This window comes from Panthera pardus, unplaced genomic scaffold (genome assembly GCF_024362965.1).
Source record: "Panthera pardus isolate Hobbes unplaced genomic scaffold, ASM2436296v1 HiC_scaffold_21, whole genome shotgun sequence".
In the NCBI taxonomy this organism is placed as follows: Eukaryota; Metazoa; Chordata; class Mammalia; order Carnivora; family Felidae; genus Panthera; species Panthera pardus.
In genome coordinates this window covers 44,290,252-44,313,453 of record NW_026526777.1, presented here as the reverse complement: position 1 = coordinate 44,313,453, position 23,202 = coordinate 44,290,252, and the positions used below count along the sequence as shown (strand labels likewise).

Here is a 23,202-nt window from a genome sequence, read left to right as displayed (position 1 = left end):
GGATTACTGGTTTTGAAGATGGAAGGGGGCCATGAGCCAAAGAATGTGAGCAGCCTCAAAACCTAGAAAAGGCAAGGAAATGGATTTTCCTCTATAACCTCCAGAAGGAAAGACACCTAGATTTTAGCCTAGTGGAGCCCATTTCAAACTTCTGATCTCTAGAACTGTAAGATAATAATTTGTGTTGTTTTAAAAATTTTTTTTTTTTTTTAACGTTTATTTATTTTTGAGACAGAGACAGAGCATGAGCAGGGGAGGGTCAGAGAGAGAGGGAGACACAGAATCTGAAATGGGCTCCAGGCTCTGAGCTGTCAGCACAGAGCCCGATGTGGGGCTCAAACTCACGGACCGTGAGATCATGACCTGAGCCGAAGTCGGCCGCTTAACCGACTGAGCCACCCAGGCACCCCAATTTGTGTTGTTTTAAATCACCAAGTTCGTGGTAACGTGTCACAGCAGCTGTTGAACCTACGTCTCTAACTCTTTCATGCTTAAATGAGCCAGGTTGTTTCTCTTGCTCACATAACTGATATATTCCCCTAAGTCTCCCATCTTCAAACCTATATAATCTACTAGCATTTCTTAAAAAGACAATGACAAAGTTTTTGCTTCTTTTCATTGTCTAAGTATGCTTAGTTTTGTTTATATCACAATGGAGAATGATACTAATGATTCAGACTTGAGCATCTCTTGAAAACAAATATCAGCCATTCTGAGAAATTAATACATTTCAAAATGTTTGCAGTATGAGCTCACACACTACTGGTCAACATTTACTGATTGTCAGTATTGCTCTAAGTTGTACCAAGATAATCGAGAAAGGCCTCCCTTCCAAGGCTAACATGGAACAAAACAGTGAACAGACACAAAGTGATGTAACCAATGAAAGAGTACCGAGAATAAAGAGAAACATCTGCTCATTCACCTGACAAAATCTAAGATGATTCAAAGAAAGACTTTCTGGAAGAAGGAACTTTTCAAGGACAATGTGAAGTCACATGAAAAAAGTTAAGCCTGTGAGATAAGTAGAGGAAGGTTGTCCCTTTTCTAGAGTTAAAAACACAGTCTTACTCTTTCAGTCTCAGCTGACTACGTGTTTAAGCAGGAAAATGGTAAATTCAAAGATGTCAGGCCACATATGTAAGCTTTAGTAATTTGTTACTTTTAAAAAGTCACACTGAATTTTCCTTTTGAAGCAACTTATTATTTAAGATTTGAATTTCAAACATGTAAAATCATGTTCCTTAGTGTCAGAAGCTGACACCTGAACACTTCTGTGTAATAAATCAACCAAGACAATAAGGAAAAGGAAATCCCAATCTTCTGTACTTACGTTACAACACTGGCAAGTCATTGGGGTGCCTGGGTGGCTCAGCTGGTTGAGCGTCCGACTTTGGCTCAGGTCATGATCTCACGGTTCGTGAGTTTGAGCCCCATGTTGGGCTCTGTGCTGACAGCTTGGAGCTTGGAGCCTGCTTTGGATTCTGTGCCTCCTTCTCTCTGCCCCCACCCTGCTCACACTCTGTCTCTCTCAAAAAAGTGAATAAACGTTAAAAAACAAAAATACTGGAAAGTCATTCTGCACTTGTCCTATTAGCCCAGGTGGGTCAGGAGTGTTTTTACCCACAGTCTCCGGTTCTCAATATTCCCAAAGGTCCTGGGAAATACACTGCATTTAAGTAAACACTGAAGGCAGAGACTGTAAGAAGAACAGCTATGAGAAAACAGCAGGCCAACTAGTCAGTAAGAGTTCAAAGCAGTCTAAATTCATCTATTACAAATATAAAAGGTCTCCCCGTTCTGCTTCCCTTCTGGCAGAACTACCCTGCCCTCTCCCTTATTACTCTACAAAAAATAAATGCACTAGGAAGGTTGAGATTGAGAAGTCTGTTCATATTGTATATACTACATATACAATATACTTGTGCATATTAAATGTTTTATACAAATGCAGTAAAACCTTGGATTACGAGTAGCGTGTTCTGTGTTTTGCAAGACGAGCAACCATTTCTAATAAATTTTAACTTGATAAACGATAAACGAGCTATGTCTTGCAATACAAGTAGTACGTGATGCCAAATGTCACATGATCACAATGAGCCAATGGTTCCTCTCTCTCTCTCTCTCTCTTGTTCGCTCACTGTGGGATTGTGGGTGATCGTCTCTCATGTTCAGATGCTTAGTCTCAGGCTGTGGTGTTTGGCAGAAATCAGTGATTTCTCAGAACGTTGGAAGATGCCCACCACTGGCACGAGCGTATTTTTTGTCACTTTGAAGCGCCTCTGGACAGTCCTTTGCTTTTCCAGACAAGAATAAGCTTAGGAATGCTTTGCTTCTTCCCAGGTCAGGCTGCCTGCAGATAGAGACCCTTTCCTCTGCTGCCTTATTGCCAGTTACATTCAATACAGTAAATGACAAGAGTTTATTAATACTGCACTGTAGTCAACATCCATGAGCGTATACAATGCCCCCCCCCGCAGAAAAAGGGGGGTAACCCCCCCGTTGAAAAGAAGGGGGGTAAGAAGATATTACGAGGGAAGGAGCAAATCATCAAGAAGTATGAATGAGGTATACGAGTGGCCAAAATTACAAGATTTTATAAGAAGTCTACGTCTGCATCTCGTCTGCAGAAGAGAAGAAGCAAAAGGCAGAGGAATCCCTCACTTCAAATGAGATTGGGGAGATGTGTAAAATATGGGAAACAGTGCAAAATTTTGTAGAAAAGCACCACCTGAATAAGGCTGTAGCAGTGTGAGTGATGAATCTGTTTAACAACAATGCAATGTCACATTTCTGCAAAATCCTCAAAAGGAGGCAAAAGTTTCACTGGATAGGTTCCTTGTTAAAGTTGCATGAAAAGAAAAAGATTACACTGAGCCAACAAATAGTAGCAATTCCGTTAGTGATAGTGAAAGTCATTACACAATGACCCTCCTCTCTCTTGTCTCCCTCACACCAGCCATGAAGGTTTTCAAAGGTTAAGTCCAGGTTAATTTATTTTTCTTTATATTTTGTATTTTCTTTATTATCTTGTATTATATTACAGTATTATAATGATTTTTTATATGAATATTTTTGGGCTGTGGAACAAATCATCTCAGTTTCTATTATTTCTTATGAGGAAATTAGCTTTGATATAAAAGTGCTCTGGATTACAAGCATGTTTCCAGAATAAATTATGCTTGCAAACCAAGGTTTTACCGTATATTACCTAATAATAAATATATAAATAAAACAAAAATAAAATAAAAACAAAATCCTACAATCCTAAGCAAGTAACAACATAAAACTATAGAGGTATAGTCCATACGATGCATGGTTAAAGCACTGATTCCGGAGCCTGACTCCTGGCTCAGCTACTTTATACATGACCTTGGGCTAACTATTCTGCTTCTCTGCTCTTCTATAAAATGAAGTCAGTAGTATACCTCTCACAGGGTACTGTGAGGGTCCAGGTAATACACAATGTTTAGAATAGTGTCTGGCACAAAATAAAATTGTTGGCTTAGTCTTATTAATCATGTCAAATGCACAAACCAGCGGCCTTTCTCCGTAAGTTACCACACCTCATGGCTACTCTACGCAAGCTTCTATGTCAGAACTGAAAAAAGCGAAAAAGTTATGTTAGCACTGCCAAGTTACAGGTGACTGAAAGCTCATCGAGGACCCATGTGGCAGAGGGTCGAGAGCATAAATATTAAGAAGCCATTCAAACAATAAACAGATCAAATGATTCCTAAAAACATTCTTAACAAAATAATAACATACCAAAACAATTTAAAATAAAGAATATTAACTCAAGACTCCCTATCAAAGTTTCACAAAGATTTATATTAAAGGGTATACTTGTATGGCCACAAAAATCAGAACATCTCCCAAATACAACACAAAACCAAGTAAATCCTCACACAAAAGAAAGCAATTCCCTGTTAGCATTAAAAATGAGAGAAAATTACTCGTGGTTTTGAGTGCTGTCATCACTTGTAGCTTCATACCAGTTGCCACAAATAGTGGAAAGACTATCATTTCACATGTGAAGAAACAGTGGAGGTAACGACTAGAAGAGCAGAAAACTTGAAAGGTATTTTATTAGTTTGGTATCACACTGTCTCCCTTTCAAGCACACTTTACAGGGCTCGGCCCGGCTGCAATTCCTAGCTTCTAAACTGTTCTCTCATTTTCATCTTACCTCACTTGGGAAAGTGGGGATGTAAACTAATTAACATAAAAGAAAGAAATTACGTCCACATCTGGGTCTAAACCCAAAGAAAAGTAACTCCCCTCTTATCAAAAAAAGCACCTATTTTTTTTTTTAAGTTTTTATTTATTTTTGACAGAGAGACTCAGCATGAGTGGGGAAGGGGCAGAGAGAGGAAGACACAGAATCTGAAGCAGGCTCCAGGATCTGAGCTGTCAGCAGAGCCCGATGCAGGGCTCGAACTCACAGACCGCAAGATCATGACCTAAGCCGAAATCGGACACTTAACCAACAGAGCCACCCTGGCGCCCCTCACAGTGCTACTTTTAAAAGGAAAGTAACGCATCAATAAAGTAAATCCCATGAGATAACCATTTTCCATATAAAGAACCCAGTGTAACCCAATATTTCTAAATTTATTTTGCCTTGGAAATATTGAGAATCCTAATACCTATGAAGTTCCCAGAGAATTCATGTTCAGTGGAATACACTCTGGAAACAATAGAGGATTGGACAGATTTGCCCTTGTGTAATACAAATAAATACATCAAAGAGTCTGTTTAAAAAAAAAAAAAGTGAGATGCATGAGACCTTCAGTACTGGTGAGGATGTACTATGTATTACGAGTTCCCTTTTGTTGCTGTAACAGATTACCACAAATGTGGTGGATTTAAAATGACACAAAACATCTTACAGGTCTGAAAGTCAGAAGCCTAAGTGGGTCCAAGTAAGCTAAAAACCAAGGTGTCAATCAAGCACAGCTGTGTTGCTTTCTGGAGGCTCTATGATTCTGCCTTTACCTGGTTCTCAAGCTGCCTGTATTCCTTGGCTTGTGACCCCTTCCATTCCAGCAGAATGCTATCTCTATTTTCTATCTCCTTCTTCCATACTTAAAAGATCCTTGTGATTACATTGGTCCTACCAAATAAACCATGATAATCTCTTCATTTTAAACTTAGCTGATTAGCAACTTAATTCCCCCTTGCCAAGTAACAGAATATATTTACAGGTTCCGGGGATAAGGATGTAGACATATTGTAGGGAGTTAGGGGTGCTATTCTGCCCACTATACCTAATAAAGTATTTTTAAATGGGCACACCCTGTCACTCAGGATGGCATAAGTGTACACAAGGATATGGGTGTACAAGGATGTTCACTGTAGCACTTTTTAAAATAATAAAATATTGGAAATAACACAAATCTTCAGTTAGGAAATCAGTTTAGAAAACTATGGTATTTCCATACAAAACAGTATGCTGATGTTTCCAATGATGCTGTAAATATATAATTATAAACATGTCTTTAATAAAATGTTAAGTGAAAAAAAGCCAGATTACAAACCCAGATGATATAGCCCAATCTCAGTTATTAAAGAATATGCATGTGTACAAATATACAAGTATGTGAATATGTTACTATCCACATAAAAAAATAACTGGAAAGTGACACAACCCTGGATGGTAGAGAAACCATAAATTTCTGTGTGCCTGGAACAGTCCAGATTTATGCCTATTGTCCCAGATTTGATTTGCACTCTCTTGCATGATCATTATGATCACTCTTACAATTTTCTGGGGTTTGTTATGTTCTATTTCAAACAAGTATGTATTGCTTTTCTGGATGCCAAAAGTGGCAAAAATCACATCTATATTAGCACTTGAAATTTAAAAAAATTAAAGTAACTTAAGAAATATGCTTTTTAATATATGAATTTGCAACTCAATAGTTGTGAGCCATCTAAATTACATACAACATTTGACAGCATTAATGGCAAACACAGATACCAAAAGGGAAACTTTTCATTTTTAAGAGCACTGCCCAAGTATGTGCAGTGGACAAAGAGGAAGCAGACTAGGCCAACTGCAACTCTGCCACTAATTAGGTAACATAAGTCCTGTTTTCCTTCTCTACAATATGCCAATTGAATTATACAAAGTTACTGTACACAAAGGCTTAAGAAGATAATTATATAAAAGTATTTTGAGAAGTATAAAGCACTAATAAAATGTAAGACAGTACCCTTGAGGAATAAAGTAGCCCACTTCAGAGTAAAAGATCACTCAACCCACTCTATAGCCATTTAAGGCACAAAGAGCCTAAATGGCTCTTTACTATGTTGTTTTATATACACATCTTCTCATGTAATTCTCCCAAGAATTCTATCATTGTCATTTTATAGAAAGGAAAATACAAAATGGAAAACTAAAACTAGAGAGGTTCAAGGTTACATTGCCATGCACAGCAGAGCTGGCATCTGAACTCAGGACAATCTAAACACAAATTGGGCCAGTCTTAATCCAAAGGCCTTGCTCATTCAACTTCCTACACCACCCCGCTTTCTTAGGAAACCAAAAGACCCTTGAGTAGGAGTTACAAACAACCTAAGCAATAAATTTTTTTAATTAATCTATTCACATTTTATTTTCCTTTCCTATTATAAACCAGAATTTATGACCAGTATGCCTTAACATTTGAGTTATGCTTCCTTCTTAAAATGTTCTGACCCTTTTCCATTAAAAAACAAATCAAAGCAGAGGTGCCTGGGTGGCTCAGTCACTTGAGCGTCTGACTCTTGGTATTGGCTAAGGTCATGAGATTGAGCCCCCGCATCTCTCTCCCTCTCTCTCAAAATAAATAATTAATATTAAACAAAAAAACAAAAGTATTTCAGGCAAATAGTATTATTTTAATTATTTAAAATAAGCAGAGTTTGAGAAAAACGTATTTTACAGAAGTTAGATATTAAAATACAAAAATTTTGCTTTAAAATATCTCACACAAACTAGGGGTGCCTGGGTGGCACAGGTGATTAAGCGTCCACTCTTGATCTCGCCTCAGGTCATGATCTCACAGTTTCCTGAGTTTGAGCCCTACATCAGGCTCTGTGCTGAGAGCACAGAACCTGCTTGGGATTCTCTCTCTCCTCTCTCTCTCTCTCTGTCCCTCTCCCACTTGTGCTTTCTCGTGCTCTCAAAATAAATAAACATTAAAAAATAAAATAAATAAAATATCTTACACAAACTATAAGTATGCACATGCACAAAATTTTGTAGATGCCCTTTTTATATTCAAATTCATCCTATAGTGGTTCTCTGAACACGATGCTTTTTATTTTTTCCCACCAGCAATAAAAAAATTGTCAAGTAAGGGGTACCTGGGTGTCTGAGTCTCAGTTGAGTGTCCGACTTTGGCTCAAGTCACAATCTCATGATTCATGAGTTTAAGCCCCATGATGGGCTTGCTGCTGTCGGCACAGTCTGCTTCAGATCTTCTGTCTCCCTCTCTCTCTCTTCCCCTCTCCCCTCTCAAAAATAAACATTAAAAATATTTTTTTCAAGGAAGCAAACCTTTTTTTTTTTTTAATTAAATATTTTTGAGAGAGTGAGTGTGAGCAGGGAAGGGGCAAAGAGAGAGGGAGACCCAGAACCCAAAGTAGGCTCCAGGCTCCAAGCTATCAGCACAGAGCCCGATGCAGAGCCCCACGCAGAGCCCCACGTGAGGCTCAAACTCACAAACTGCGAGACCATGACCTGAGAGCCAAAGCCGGATGCTTAACTGACTTGACCCACCCAGTTGCCCCAAGTAAGCAAACACTTTAACTCATTTCTTCTTTGAATATCATCTTCCAATTGCATTTTACTTTGATTATCTTTCTACCTATATCTCATCAATGCACAGTATCTCACCTAATAAAAAACTAGGCAATAATTCATGACCTTTCTAAGAGACAGTACTAATAAAACACATTCTAATTCGCTCTATCCCAACTAACAGCACTGAAATACTAGGCTTCTGGGAAAAGAAGGGAATGAAAAAGCATTCAACTTATGTGTTCAGTAAACCCATGGAGTTTTAGGAAATAAACTGAGGATATTAACACATTAAATATAGCAGCTTTTTACATATAATAGATTTTAGAATCCTGCTTCTCACTTAAGACACTACAGAAAGAAAAATGCCAGCCTAAACCGTGAGAATAAAATGTTAATCATCAAAAAATGGTCTCTAATGTTTTGTTTCCCCCCCTAACAGTCTTTCTTCCCTCACCTCCACCTCTATTCCATGTCTAGATTCAAGACGTGAAGATTCTAGAAAGCAAGTCCTAGCAACCCAGTTATTTTCAGAATTACATATATTCACTAAAACTCTCATCTCCTACAAAACTCCAAAAAACTAATTTTTGCGAATAACTCCAAATAACTAATTTTTAACTAATTATTCCCATAAGATTAATGACCAAATTTGTTGAAAAAAGAACCTTAGACTCCCAAACAAAAAAGCTGAATGAGACAGGGTTAATAAAAATCTCTTTAACTTCTACACCATACCCTGAGTGGCAGTCTAATCTGATCACAATGTGTACATCAACCAAACTCTCAAACATTCCTAATACCAAACTTTTTAGAGTTCCTCAAACATACTGCTCCCAGGCATTTATTTACTCATTTTGTTCCTCTGCCCGCTATATCCTTCCCTTCTCTCTTCACCTCATTAATCCTACTCATCCTTTAAGACTGAGCTCAGAGATTCAACTCTGGAAGCTTTCTCTTAACTCCCCAGGCAATAAAAGTTCCTCAGTGTACTCTAGCACCCTTGAAAACATCTAACATAGAATTTACCACACTATATTGAAGTATCTGTGTAACACCCATCTCCTCCAGGAAACAATTATCCTAAGGAACAAAAACCAGTTCATTCGTTCTTCATTCTCAGAGCCTAGCACTGGCATTTGTAAATATTCCATAAATGTTTGGCAAAAACAAGAAAGCATGAAAACCTTATTGAACACCCATTATGGTACACTGTGTACTTAAAAATGTTGAGACATGGGGCTCCTGGGTGGCTCAGTCAGTTAAGCATCCGACTTCAGCTCAGGTCATGATCTCACATGTCGTGGGTTTGAGCCCCATGTCAGGCTCTGTGCTGACAACTCAGAGCCTGAAGCCTGCTTCAGATTCTGTGTCTTCCTCTCTCTTTCTGCCTCTTTCCCATTCACACTCTCTTTCTCTCAAAAATAAATATTGAAAAAAAAAATTTTTTTTAATGCTGAGACATGGTCTCTGTCATAGTCTAGCTGCAAAGATAATTCATTTCTAATAAAAAAGAGATAATTAGAAATTTAAGAAATTATACATACCAAATGACTAAGAGACAGGAAATACTACAAAGTTCAAGAATGCAGAAATCACCAGAACACAGAAGTCTTCAGAGAAGATGAAGCTTAAGTTAAGATAGTACAGGACGGTACTTTCTACCGGGAAAATGGCCTAGGAAAAGAGATTAAAGCAGGAATAGATAAACCATCTTTAGAAGCCAATGAGTAGATTACTCTGGCTAGCATAGTTGGTTCTTAGGAAAACATAACAAGATATCATTTGGCAGAGGTAGATGAGGGCCATTTTATGGAAGACCCAGAATGCCAGACTAAGGAGCTTAAGTAAGGAAAAGCAACATACAAATGCTTTGCAGGAATACTAATATAAAAGCAGTGCAATAGATTAGGGGGGACAGGCGAGGAATGTGAAAGAGAACCAGAATCTGCCAAACATGTATAAACTTTCATTATTTTAACACTGACAGCAATTTTATGAGATCAGTATTCCATTTTAATGAGAAAGAAATCAAGACTCAGAGATGTGAGTGGACAATGTTTAAAAACCCAAAGTCAGTGCTTTCTTTTCGCTACCTGTGAGAATTGCAGGCAAGGTATCAGTTGGAAGACTATTTCAACAGTACGTGCATAAAGTCGACAGTGCCAGACATAAAAAGAAGAGACAGCAGGAAGACAACATTTCCCAGAGCAGTTTATGTGTGGAACACTGGAGAACTGAAACATGACTGCAAGATTTTAAACCTGATGGGAGGATGCAAAGTGGCAGCACTAATGCCGAAAATGAGGAAACACGCAGGACATGGTGAGAAGAGAAGGGTAAGGGTTACGAGTTTACCTTTAAGAGAGTGGAGTTCGCTATGACAGAAAGACTTCTAAAATGAGGAATGTCCAGAAGGCAGAGATGCAAAATTATCAGATTAAGTTTTCAGGCATTGTTATCCACAGCTAAAGCTTACATAGTGTTTCCTATGCGCCTGAACCATACCAAGTACTTTGCCAGTTAACTCACTTGATCTTTATAACTTTATGAGATAAATACTATTACTATCACCATTTTTCAAATCTGGAACCCGAGGCACAGAAAGCTTAAGGATCTTGTCCAAGGTAATGCAGTCTGTAAGTGGTAGAGCTGTTGATCTGAATCCAAACAGTTCTGCCCCACAGACCATGCTCCAAACTACTATACTCAACTGTACTTTGTTATTATTGTATTATTGTATTATTTTACGCTTATGCTTATTTCATTAAATAGCTTATAAACTCTCTGAATGGTAGACTTGATATCTTATACCAGTGTGCCTCCCTAGGATCTAACACAATTATTTATACTAAACAGATTTTAAATAATGATGATGTGGTAACAGGAGTGGATGCGGTATCTGCAGAAAAGAAATGTTGAAAGAAAAGAAAAAAAGAGGAATAGGGCTATGCCATTTCTTTTTGCCACTGATTGGGCAAGGCTGACCAGGAAAACAAAATAAAATAAAAGGCAAGATATTCAGAATCATAGAATCCCAGTGCTAATAACAGACTTCCAAGAACTTTCCATAGGGCCCCTGTGTATATATCATAGCATCTATGAACTATGTGATAGTTGTGGGCCTGGTAAAATTACTTGACAACAGATTCTCTTTTTATCTCCCAGGACCTGGGGTATCTACCTTGGCCAAAAACTGGATGTTTACTTGTGGGAGGGATGGATGGATGTGTACGAGAGGGACACAGAGAGACAGAGAAAAACGGCAACAAAATTGTCAGTATTAAGTGAGAAAGAAAGGGAGCCTGGGTGGTTCAGTCGGTTAAGCGTCTGACTCCTGATTTTGGCTCAGGTCATGAACTCAAGGCTCTTGAGATCAAGCCCTGCATCAGGCTCAAACCTGCTTGGAATTCTCCCTCTGCCCCTCCCCTGCTTGTGCATGTGTGTTCTCTCTCAAAATAAATAAATACACTTTAAAAATAATTGGGGGGGGGGGGCACCTGGGTGGCTCAGTCGGTTAAGCATCTGACTTTGGCTCAGGTCATGATCTCATGATTCATGAGATCAAGCCTCATGCCAGGCTCTGCACTGACCCTGCAGAGCCTGCTTGAGATTTTCTATCCATCTCTCTCTGCCCCTCCTTTACTCATGCTCACCCTCTCTCTCAAAATAAATAAATAAACTATTAAAAATTATTTGGAGTAAAGAAACTATGAGATGTTCCTCCTGCCTGAAATGTCAATTTTCCTAATATCAACTTTTAAAAGTCTCATCCATCTTTCAAAACCTAGATCAAATCTCATCTCCAAGATAGCTTCCTGACCCCACCTCCACCTCTGCTGGAATAAAGTTCTCCCCTATACTTAATTGCACAGTACCTCTTTCTCCATCCTAGCACCTTGCAGTTTATCTGCTATTATAGTTACTTAAATGCCTTTTTCCAGTATCTTTGAGTTCCCACAGGCAAAGCTCCTATAATTGTGCTCTGCCAATAAAATAAAAGACTTTAAAAATACATTTAAAGTAAGTACAAGTGTTTTTATTTTGAGAGAGAGAAAGAATGAGTCGGAGAGGGGCAGAGAGAGGGAGGGAGGAGAAGGGCAGAGAGAAACCCAAGCAGGCTCTGCACTGTCAGCATGAGCCCAATGCAGGGCCAGAACCCACAAACCATGAGATCAAGATGTGAGCAAAGTCGGATGCTTAACCAACTGAGCCACCCAGGCACCCAATATGTACAAGTTTTTAAAAGTATGGTTTAAACATGGTAACTGGCCTATTACACCTAAAAGAAAAAAGTTCAGGGAAGCCTAAGAAGTAATCTATGGCTTGAAAAGGAGAAAACAAGAAAATGAATTGATGCTGTGCATATTTAATATATCCCTCCTATGTGTATTTTCTAAATCAGTGGTTCTCAGCTGGGAGAGAATATGCACTCAGAGGGAACATCTGACAACGTGTGGGAACATTTCCGGTTGTCACAAATGGGGGCAAATGATACTGGGATCCAGTGGGTAAAGGCCAAGTATGCTATGAAACATCCTATGATGCAGAGGACTAATCCCCACAACAAAGAATTGTCTGACCCAAAATGTCTGTGAAGTGCCATGGTTAGGAAACCTGTTCCAAATGAAGCAAAGAAGAAAACTAAAAACTGTTACTAGTCTACTAGTAGTCTAGTCTACTTGAGACTCCTAAAATTTTCTTAAACAATTTCTTAAACATCTACTCTTCCCACTGACTACAAAATGGGTCTAAGGGACAGTGAAAACAACCCTCCTAAGGAGCTCCACTTACATGTTAACAAGAAAGGAGTTGGTTACAAGTTCTCACTTACCATGGGACATGTTTGCCAAAGCTCCATCCCTGCATATCCCTGTAACTGCTGATTAGCCCCCCCTTAGTTACAATCTCCTAGACCATCGATAAATCTATCCACAACAATTCAACAACTAAAATGCAGCTTGATTACAAAACTTAAATGACAACGTATGACCATCTGCCAAAATACCCACATACAGATATATGACTAATCGACTATCCAAAACACATATGCTTAATAATCTATTCTCTGAACAAGATCAATCAGGAAAACAAACCCACCTGAATTTTCAGGTGCTCATTCACATCACTCATCTCTAATCCATGTTAGCCAGGGTTAGACACGTAGTTGGAGGCTGCAAACAATATTTCTCCACTGTAAAACAAACTAGCCCTTTTAAAGTCTGAACCACCCTCCACCCCAAAACTGCCTCAAGAGAAACTTGCTACACTAGTGAACAGCATCTTAAAAGACAAACAAAACAAAAACTCAGCAATTGCTTCGTCTTCCATGAAGGTAGAACATAGCAGCTGTTAGAAAGCAATGAAACATAGTCTAGGACAGGAAGTATACATTTTGAATCCAACTGAAACCGCAAGGGAAGCAGAAATTAACTGTCAAAACAATTTAGCCACTCAACATTCAAGCAGGTAAAATGCCATTAACACCATTGTAATAAAAAAGACAGTTATAAGCCTCAAGAGAGAGCAATTTTTTTCCAACAATTTTACCATGTTTGGTAAATCAGCCATATTTTTGGCTGGTAAATTTGGCTGATTTTCTGGGACCAGAGCTATTTTATTTTAAATCACATGCAGGGAAAACATGAATGGGTCTGGGGCAGGGGAAGACTTGTTGACCATGTGAATTAGGATCAGCATGTGCTATAGGATTTCTTGAAGCTTCCAGAGACAGTGAATACCCAGCCCAGAATTACCAGAAACTTCCAGAACCTACTTTGTACACATATTCCTCCCAAATTGCTCCCACTAACTTCCCTGCTCTTCTCCCCAGGCTAGGATAAGGCTCTGCTTGCTCCTGTATCTCCACCTTTTTTATTTCCCTATGTCCCAAGATTTACCGTGATATATTTTATCTTAACATATTGGATTATTTTAATTAGTACTTAAAATTTTTTAACTTATTTTATTTATTCATTTTGAGAGAGAGGCGGAGAGAAAATCCCAAGCAGGCTCCACACTGTCAGCCCAGAGCCCAATGTGGGGCTTGAACTCCCAAAACATGAGATCATGACCTGAGCTGAAATCAGGAGTCGAAGGTCAATCAACTGAGCCACGCAGGTGCCCCTGAATTTTAATGAGTACTTAAATGACAACACTTTTTCTGTTATCTCAGAAAACCACCTTGTGTCTGTTACATTATTTCTACCTCTGGCAACAAAGTTTCTGGCAAAGTGTGCCAGGGGAATGCAGCCTCTTTGCTAATAGAAGGACCATGCAAAAAAAAAAAAAAAAAAAAATTCTAACAAAGTAGACAATTTGTAGATGTTTCTTGTAAAGTGGTCTAATACCAGGGATCAACTTTAAGTGGATCTCCCTGGCAAACCTACAGCATAGAAAGAAAAAAAAAAAAAAAAAAAGACAAAAATAGGCAAGGAAGAGAAGGAAGGAAAGGAAGAGGCGGAGGGAGTACAGTGACAGAAGCAGATGTTGTTCAGTATCACCTATGCCACCTTTTATAATAGGATTTGACCTGTTTGGCTGGTATTCCCTCTGGCTATGATTATTCTACTTTCTCGACTTCCCAAACAACTTTGATGATGTCTTCCCTGTCTGGTACTTCAATACTTTCCCTATCTCTGCATTTCCAATTTTGATATGTTAATTTCCGTATTTCTATCCTTTAAAATACTATTCTTTTAAAGCATGATCTACATCACCTACTATCTCATCCATGGATTATCTTTACCCTTCTTCCACCCTTATTAGATGGACAATATTCAAAATTCCATTTTCTTTCACTCAACAGAGGTGTCAAAGTCTTTAAGATCTTTCTATTTTGCCATAAATCAAGAGAAAAGACTGAATTTTTCTTCGAGAAATAAATTTCCAATCATATTCTTTGTAGAACCTTATTTTAAGACCGGTTCTTATTTTTATAAAATGCAGAAAAGTACTCTTAATTTATTCACTTAGGAATCTTGTCAATCTGCTATTTAAAAAAAAAAAAAAATGACACTGCTTTAAAAAAAAAAAATTTCTCTTCCAACAACAAAAAAAATTTCCTCACAACATCACCTTCTTTCCCAAACAGAAGATAGGTTTTCTTTCCTATCATCTCTGCTCTATTTCTGCAACTCAAGACTAATTCAGTCCCCTTGATTTTGAACTCTCTATCTTCGTCTTACTGATGCTTCTTAACCTCATATCCTCCTATCTCACTCTTCTGAAACTGCCATCTTACTCCCTGGTTTGCCACCAACAATGCACCATTTCAATGCCAGACACCCCAGCTCATTTACTCCAACAAATGAATCTAGCTGATACAAAGCTAATTTTCATCTCCATGAGGAAAGATCTATAGCTATGCAGTTTAAAAATTGCCCAGTCATGGTCTTATACCACTGAGAAAGGTAGGCAACAAAATTCTCCCTAAAGTCAAGGGTCACAAAGAATAACTGTCATACCCCCAACCACACTTGTTCAGCAGTATCTAACATCCTCCCCAAGTTGTCTAAAAACCAAAAGGTTTGGTTTCCAGCAAAGAAAAGAAAGTGAACATGATGTTTCCCTGAAGACAGTCTCTAACCGCCTCACAGCAGACTTTAAATGGAATGATTATCCGAAGAAGAAGAAAAGAGAGGGAAATTTGGGCTGGTCCAAGTCTTTATTACCCTATCCCCTCTAAGTCCCAGACAACTGTTAGCCCTAAGATTTGCTTTATTTACTTAGAACAGACGTGCAAGACTGAGAAAACACTGGTGCCTGTTCAGTTTTGCTTATTCAACTTTAGCGGTTAAATATAAGTTATTCAAACAGTGTTCCTTCTTATTCTTTTCTCCCTTCTTCAAGGAACTAAACTCATCTCAAGTTGTCTACCACGGATTTCACAACCTAAAGATAAGTCTTCCCTACCATGATAATTTACAAAATATAAAACACATTAACAGAGAAGCCTCTCAACACCATCTGATCTTCCCATTAAAATTATCACCTCTCTCCCAGTCTGCTTTTACCTTTCTACTCTACCGCCTTATTTCTGGTCCTAACTGCCCATTATTACACTACACAGATTCATCTTCCTAATCCTATCTATGAGCATGTGAATGCTCTTCTAAACAAATCATCTCAGATTCTCCATGATCCATCCATTTTAACTATTAACTACAGATCACAATTCAAGACCCTCTCAAATATAGGCACCTTATTAAATAGGCTCTCCTTGATCACCCTGTCTGTATAAAAGAAGATATCCGTATCTTGCTTTTTCCTTCTAGTTCTTGTCACCACCTGACATAGTTATCTGTTCATGTTTACTGATTGCCTAATTCTACCAGAATATACCTTCCTATGTTTACTCTTTCATTCACCGTTGTATCCTCAGTGCCTAGAGGAGTGACTGGCATACAGTAAGCTCTCAATACATATTTGTGGTAAGAATGGATAAACCCAGACATGTCACACAGTATGGCTGATACAGAGTCAGAAGACCTACATGTGAGTTACAGAGCCTCCACGTTCCAGCTATATGGTCCTCAACAATTTTGACTTCATTATGCTATCTATACTTTCTTCATTTGTGAAAGGAAGGGATCAAACTTAATCTATAAAAAAGTCTATTAAAAGTTTTTCCAGCTACATCACCCTATATTCTTGTTTAGTCTGAATACCTTCCCCAGCTCCCAACCTCCCTTATCTGAGTATTCTGCTCAGTTTCCTTCCGTTTGGATTCTGTTCTCAGTCCACACCTGTCAGAATACTGCTTATACTTAAGGTCCATTTCCATTTTCTCCTTGAAACCTAACAAACTGTAAACTCTGTAAGAAGAGGGTGGAGTTCTTTTCTCAGCAGTTGGTACAATACCTCCCATATAGGTGATCAACAAAATGACTGATGAATCATGAGTGTATGAATGAGCAAATGAACAAAGGAAGGTTTTCCTGGTTCCCCCCAATTGCTTAAATAATCTCGTGCCTTTGAACTCTTAATGACACTGGCATCTTTTATGATACTTGCCTTATTTTACTCCATGCTATTATTAATAATAACTGCAAATTCCTTAAAATTAAGTACTGTCCTGATGGTTTCCACATCCGTCTACAACATCTACCATAGATCTTTCTCACAGTTATATTTATTAAGTTTATCTGACATGTTAATACAAGGATAATAGTGGAGAAAAAGGACTGTAATATTACAGATATCGTTCCAACTACCCAAAGCCAGTCATTGGGCACACTTGTGCGCACCCTGTCTCTGTTAAACTCAGGCATTCAACCACAATTCAAAGATCTCATCATTCTCTCCTTTCCACACTCTGCTTAAAGAAACTATTACCACTTTCATAAGTACAACAGCCACCTTCCTGTATCACTACCTACCTTCTCTTGTAATATGTGTTTAGGAAGCCAATCACACAACAATATTTTCACTAAACAGCTAAAGCGACTTTTCTGCTCATTTCAGACTTCTATCCCAACCAAGTCCCTCTTCTACAAGGTATGAAACCATTTTTTTAAACATCTTCCCATTAGCCTGCCTTTCTTAGTTCTGCTCCCAAAGGACAAAAAGGATCCGTTTTAAGGTCTTCCTTCCCCTTTTCTAAGAAGTAGCAACTCTCCAATTAATTTCAGACTCTAACCACCTTGTTTTTCTCTGTCATCAAAATTTTGATCCTCTTTTACCTCTATGTCCAAGCTCCTATTCTGCTTCCAAGGAACCTTCCTGGCTGCTGGTGTCTTTCCATTCAATATGCTCTCACTTGCGTGTACTTGGTTGCAATGTATCTATCTTCCCCTTCCTATAATGTTTATCAGTCGCTCCCTTCACACCACCCCAGACACCCATCACATACTCTCACACACTCTGTACCCATGCGTCAGTCTACCTCCGACATACAAGTTCCTTACAACACTCTTAATGAACGTACACAACTCTCAGTATGGTATCATCTGACTACACTAATTCTAACTCAGTTTCTTCTGGGGAACCCAACCCCGTCCATAGTACCTCCCTCTTTCCTCACTTCCTCATCCATTCCCCCTCTTTATGCTCCCACCCCCACCCCGCCAACTAACTACAGATGACATTATTCTTCAGTACTTCCAACCCGAGTATAAAGAACAAACTCGGGTTTCCAGAGGTCTCTCTCCCTCTCCGCACTCCCTCCACCACCACCCCAGGTGTGCGGACTTCCACCTCGTCCTCTCCCCAAGCAACGCTCCAGCCAATCCCACACCACACAACGTTACCCCCGCCACCAGGATCAGACTCCACACCCACCTCCACTCGGGGTCGCCGCTGCCCCCCCCCCCCCGCCCCCGCCTCGCCTGCGAGCCCGCGACCCCGAGGGCGCGCGCGCACACACATTCTCACGCTTTCCTAACCTCCTTCCCGGCACCGGGACGAGCTGGCTACGCTGGAACTCAGCCCGGCCCGCGGGGGCTAGGCACTCGTGAGTGTGCCCGCCCCGCCCCCTCCCGCGGATCCCCGAGGATCCCCTCGCAACCCCCGCCTCCCCGCCGGGGAAGGAGAGGACACAGCAACTCCCCCGCCGCGCCGACACACCACCTCTGTGTCTGTTACTCCCTGCCCGAACCTTCAACCCGCTCCCCCCACGTACGGGGCCGACCTCTGCACTCACCGGAGATACTGCGCGCTCTGCAGGCTCATCCTCCGCCGCCGCGTCTTCCCGCGAAGCCTCTGTGGGTCTCTCAGGCTCCTCGAAGCGGCCCCGCGGCACCGCGGGTGCTGGCGGCCGCCGCCATCTTCCTCTCCTCCGGCTCCTCCTCGCTCCGCGGGCGGGGGGGGGGGGGGGGAGTTGAGTGAGGCGAGGGGGAGGGAGCGGGGAAAGCTGCTCTCGCTGCTGCTCCGGCCCGTGGGGCGCAGGGACACTCCGACCCGGGAGGGGGGAAGGGGAGGGAGAAGGGAAGGGGGCGGGGAAAGAGGAAGAAGCAGAGGAAGGAAGTGGGGGGTGTCCTTCTCGCGAGATTTCAGTGGCGCCCGTCCCTCCGGGTGACTTCTCCCTCCCTGTAGCGCTCCTTCTCGGGATCCGCTAGCGGTGAGGTGTCTGTGCGGCTGCTGAGCGGCCGGCTGGAGGCGCTTGGCGGCTTCCGGCCAACCCACTCCTCTCCCGCGCGAGGGGGCAACCCCGGCCTCACCAGGAACATCGAGCCCAAATCAACCAGGAGTTACACTCAAAGTCTTCCCCCGTCTTTCCACTCCACCCGATTTCTCTTTTCCTTTTTCCACTCCTCCACTCTTTCCTACCGGAAACGCTACCCTTTCCTCCTACAGTTCCGCCCGCCAGTCCCTCAACTCTAGTCTTCCCTCGCGCCCCGGAGTGTGACGCTAAGAACCCCCTCCCTCTGTCTGCGGCCCCTCCCCCCGCACCCCAGGGGGCTGTTGGAGGGGATGGGGTGGAGCCCAGGGAGGAAGAGAAAGGAAACCAATCGGATTGGATAAGCAGCTGCCATGGCAACTGGAGGCTGTGGTTGTATTGTCATAGTAACCAATGTGTGCGGACTGGGTGACCCTCCCTTGGCGAATGGATTCCCGGGAAAGTGCCCAGGGTTCCCCCTTGGCTTCCCTTTCGTCTAAAGGCCTCCCCCAGGTTGGGAATCCGGGTGATCTACTGGGCGGTGAGGTTCATTTCCTCTTCCCTTTCCCCTTCCCGCAGCAATGAGGGGGGCCCCAAGGCATTCACCGTGGGCTTTTCCACCCGCCTGCGGGCTGGAACCACCTCCAGTTTCCTCTCAGTGCCGGGCGTGGAGAGGGCCGGGCCTGCGAGAAAGACGCCGGGCCTGAAGGCTAGCGAGCTGCGGACTGGAACGAGGAGGGCGAGGCGGCGGCGCAAAGCTTCGGGCGGGCGAGGGGTTTCCCCAGGACTGCCTCCGGCTCAGAGAGGCGGGATCCCGCCAGGACGGGGTCCCTAAGGGAGGAGAACGGCACACGACGACCCAGATTCCTCTCCTGCCGGGCAGGGACCTCCTTAGACTTTTCCTGGTGGGTCGACCCCTTACGGAAATCCCCCAAAGCTCACCCGATACACCCTCGGCAACCGAGCCACCTCCTGCCGCGGGGAAGCCAGAGTAAAAGTAGGAACATCCTAGAAGACTAATAAATGGTTTTCTAGCGTTTAGAGCCAGGGACGTGGTGAGACGCCCTCCCTCTCGGAGGCATCCCCCCAGTGGGGGTCCCACTTGATCAGCGAAGACCTTCCTGTGAGGTCCTCCCTCTGCAGACTTCTCTGATGGGTCCGCTCTGTTTTAGAACTTGTCACTGTATCTTTTGGGTCGGAGAGGGAAACGTTGGGTAAAAATATCGAGAACTTAGATACTGGCGCGGTGAAATAGTACAATGAAGAACCTAGATACTGGCGCGAAGTTCCGAGGAAAGGCATTGAGGAAGAGGATTTTCATTCTTAAAACAAATTTTTCTGAAAGTCTATTATGTGTATATTATGTTAGGTTTGGGGTTAAAAACCTGAAATAAGGAAATGGGGTCAATAATAACATGGAGTGTGAGAAGCAACTGGAGAAATGGTAATTCTAATGGCTTGAAGGACTTATTTGACATTTTACAAATCATTTCGATTCGTATTGTGGAGTCTTCTACGGAGCTGTTTCAAAGTACTTTGGACAGTGCAACTGTATAACCTCCCCCCACCCAACCAGGACTGTAGCCCTTACTAGCGAGTTTAAATCAGGATTTTAATGGGCTGTTTTAGTTTAGCTCGGTTTGAGTAACTGATTCCTGCTGCCTTCCATGCTAGGTGAGGAGGAACTTTCAAGATCCTTCCCTGAGACCACACCCTATTAAAAGACTAGACCAATGTTTTTTTGGAACATCATGTATGCGTTTAGAGAAAATGAAAGTACAGGCCACGCTGAAACAAATCGGAAGAATAGATTATCTTTAACGAAATAGAAACTAACCTATGCCCCTCCTGCCGTCAGCGCCTACTGTGCTGCCGTGTGAGGCATGGTGATTGCAGCTGTACAATGCCCCCTGTGATGCCTCACTGCACCAACGCGCCACCCACTCATGGAAAAGAGAGCCACCTAGTGAAATACTGTTCTCATCTCTGGTGTAGGTACTTCCTTTCCGTCAACTCTAGAGCCCAAGGATGGAGATTACTACCACATATTACCTAAAATACCCTACATGTCTTTCCTGAAATGCGCTGCTAATCATCACAGTTAACACCTTTTAAGTCTGTGGCTCATAATATCCAGTAAACAGTGTTCGAGCATGTGTCATGACACTTCTGATAAGCAATCTAGGAGATTATTACTATCTTCTCATTTTGGAAATAAGAAAACTGGGATCAGTAAGATGAATCCTTTTGTTGTGTTTTCTACAAACATTTACTGAGCATCTATTACTTTTCAGGTTCTGTCCAGGTTACTGTGGATATCATGGTAAAAGAGGCATTGTCCCTATCTTGGAGAAACCCACCTTCTGGTAGAGATACCAGAGAATGGAGAAGTGATAAGAATGCAAGATGATGGGTGCAGTAATTAAGGTCAGAACAAAGTACCCCAGGTACACAGATGAGGGTCAGAAATACAATCTTTGTATTTTATATCAGCTTTCCTAAGAATTTTGTAAGATTCTTCAACAGCTTTACAATGCCCCTACAAACTAGGTAGAATTGTAGCGTTTACGTCTTGTAGGTTGTAAGACACCAATGCCCATCTTGAAAATAACTTTTGAAAATCCATAAAACTCAGAAAAATTATGGCCCAGATATTATACATTGCTTAATGTACATTTTCTAATCTCGTCTCTTTCTACTGCTCTCCATCAAAACATATGTAGAATATAAGCTTCTGTAATAATAGCTTTTATTCATTTCTTTCCCCTGCAGATATAGATTACATCTAAACCAAAAGAAATTAAAGAGAAACTCTTAATCCTACCTGATTTAAGTTTTTCGTTTGTACCCAAGTGATTTTTTCAGAAAGATCAAAAGCTAGCAGACCTGAGTGTGCATTTCAGCTCTTCCCTCTCAGTCTCTAACCTTCGGTTTCTTCCTTGACCAAAATGGAAATAGGCTTCCTGTGAACTTTAATGATGATATATGTGACTGAGTATAACTGACATATAACATGGGCACTTGATAAATGTTAATTTTCTTTTTGCTCTCATATTCCTTTATATCAAGCTAAAAGGAATAATTTAGAACTACTGCAGCATAAAGTCATTTTTTTAAATGGTAGCTTCTCTAGTCTTTGTGATACTCATAGGTCTGACCACACACCCAAATCTTTTCTCATTCAGTGCCAAAAGACAGATTTCTTTACCCATGATTCTGATCACTAAGAGAATACAGTATCAGGACATTGTGAGTCAGATTCTACAGGGTTGAAACTTTTAAATAGCCTTTTGTTGCTAAAAATAGCTTGATATGACTGCATTTTGGCCCAAGTAAACAGTGTCCAGTTTTCAACCACACAGCAAGTACTTCCTGAGAAGCTACTCTTAACATTCCTGCCACATTTACCCAGAGCTTCAGTAACCTGATAATTAATACACAGCAAGCCTCCTCCCTTTTTTATAATAGACAATCTCACCTGATCCATGAAACCATAACAAGCACTAATTTATTTTCATCTTTAGCCTACATATTCTGCATGTTTCCAAATCATGTGCATAATTAGGTACTTAATAAATGTGTTTCTATTTTGATGAGTAGAATGACTTAACTACAGCAGTCAAGTACACAATGTATGTAAAGCAGGTCCATGCTGTCTTCAGTACCACACCTCAGACCATGGAACTAAGTGATTCAATCAAAAGAGTGATTCATTCTCTTCCAATAGTGAGTCAGACACAAAATGACATTTCAACTCAGGTCTCCTGTTGCTCAAGATTTCATAGACCAAAGGTTAGCAGCCTTTCTCAAACAGTTGGCCAAGTATTTATTTATTCATTCACTCCTTTCAGGGAGTCACGGAGCCTGAAAAACAATCAGGAAGACTTGCAGTCCAAGACCCTAGAGAAAAAACTTGTGGTTTTGGAGGCACTGAGGTACCAGAGAATGGTAGTCAGAGTGCATTCTCCTTCTCCATTCTCCTAATATTGACTTAGGGGAAACTTATTAATCTTCAAGAATTTCTCCCAATTCCCAATTAGAAAATACCTCTGGGAAAGAACCACACCTTAAAATCTTATCTGCTAATTTAATGGACACCAACCATCTGGAGAAGACAAGAAGAAATTCTCCTAGGGAAAATTGAAGAGTATTAAAAAAGAAAACTGAAGTTAGCCTCTTTAGTCTCTTATACTCTATATTGTCCAAAAGCTATAGTGTTCATGGATGTCTTTACTACTACAAGCACAGTACTTCAGAAGCCATCCTGGTATCCCTAGTTTGACATCAATGTGTTTCATGTCAAAATCTGTTATGT

General features: G+C 41.0%; 1 protein-coding gene across 9 annotated transcripts in view; it reads right to left on the bottom strand.

Annotated features, from left to right (window-relative positions):
* SMG7 (SMG7 nonsense mediated mRNA decay factor) overlaps positions 1–18,804 on the bottom strand; it is an 89,789-nt gene extending 70,985 nt beyond the window's left edge. For 3 of the 9 annotated variants that reach the window (XM_053909178.1, XM_053909179.1, XM_053909180.1), the window contains exon 1: positions 18,432–18,539. Coding sequence is in view for 1 of the 9 variants with exons in the window: in XM_019427301.2 (XP_019282846.1) it covers positions 18,432–18,460 (29 nt within the window). In the remaining 8 variants the exon portion in view is untranslated. Of the gene's footprint in view, positions 1–18,431 lie in introns of all 9 variants that reach the window. The other 6 variants (XM_019427337.2, XM_019427356.2, XM_019427310.2 and 3 more) reach the window with 5 other exon arrangements.
* Between the last annotated feature and the right edge of the window lie 4,398 nt (positions 18,805–23,202).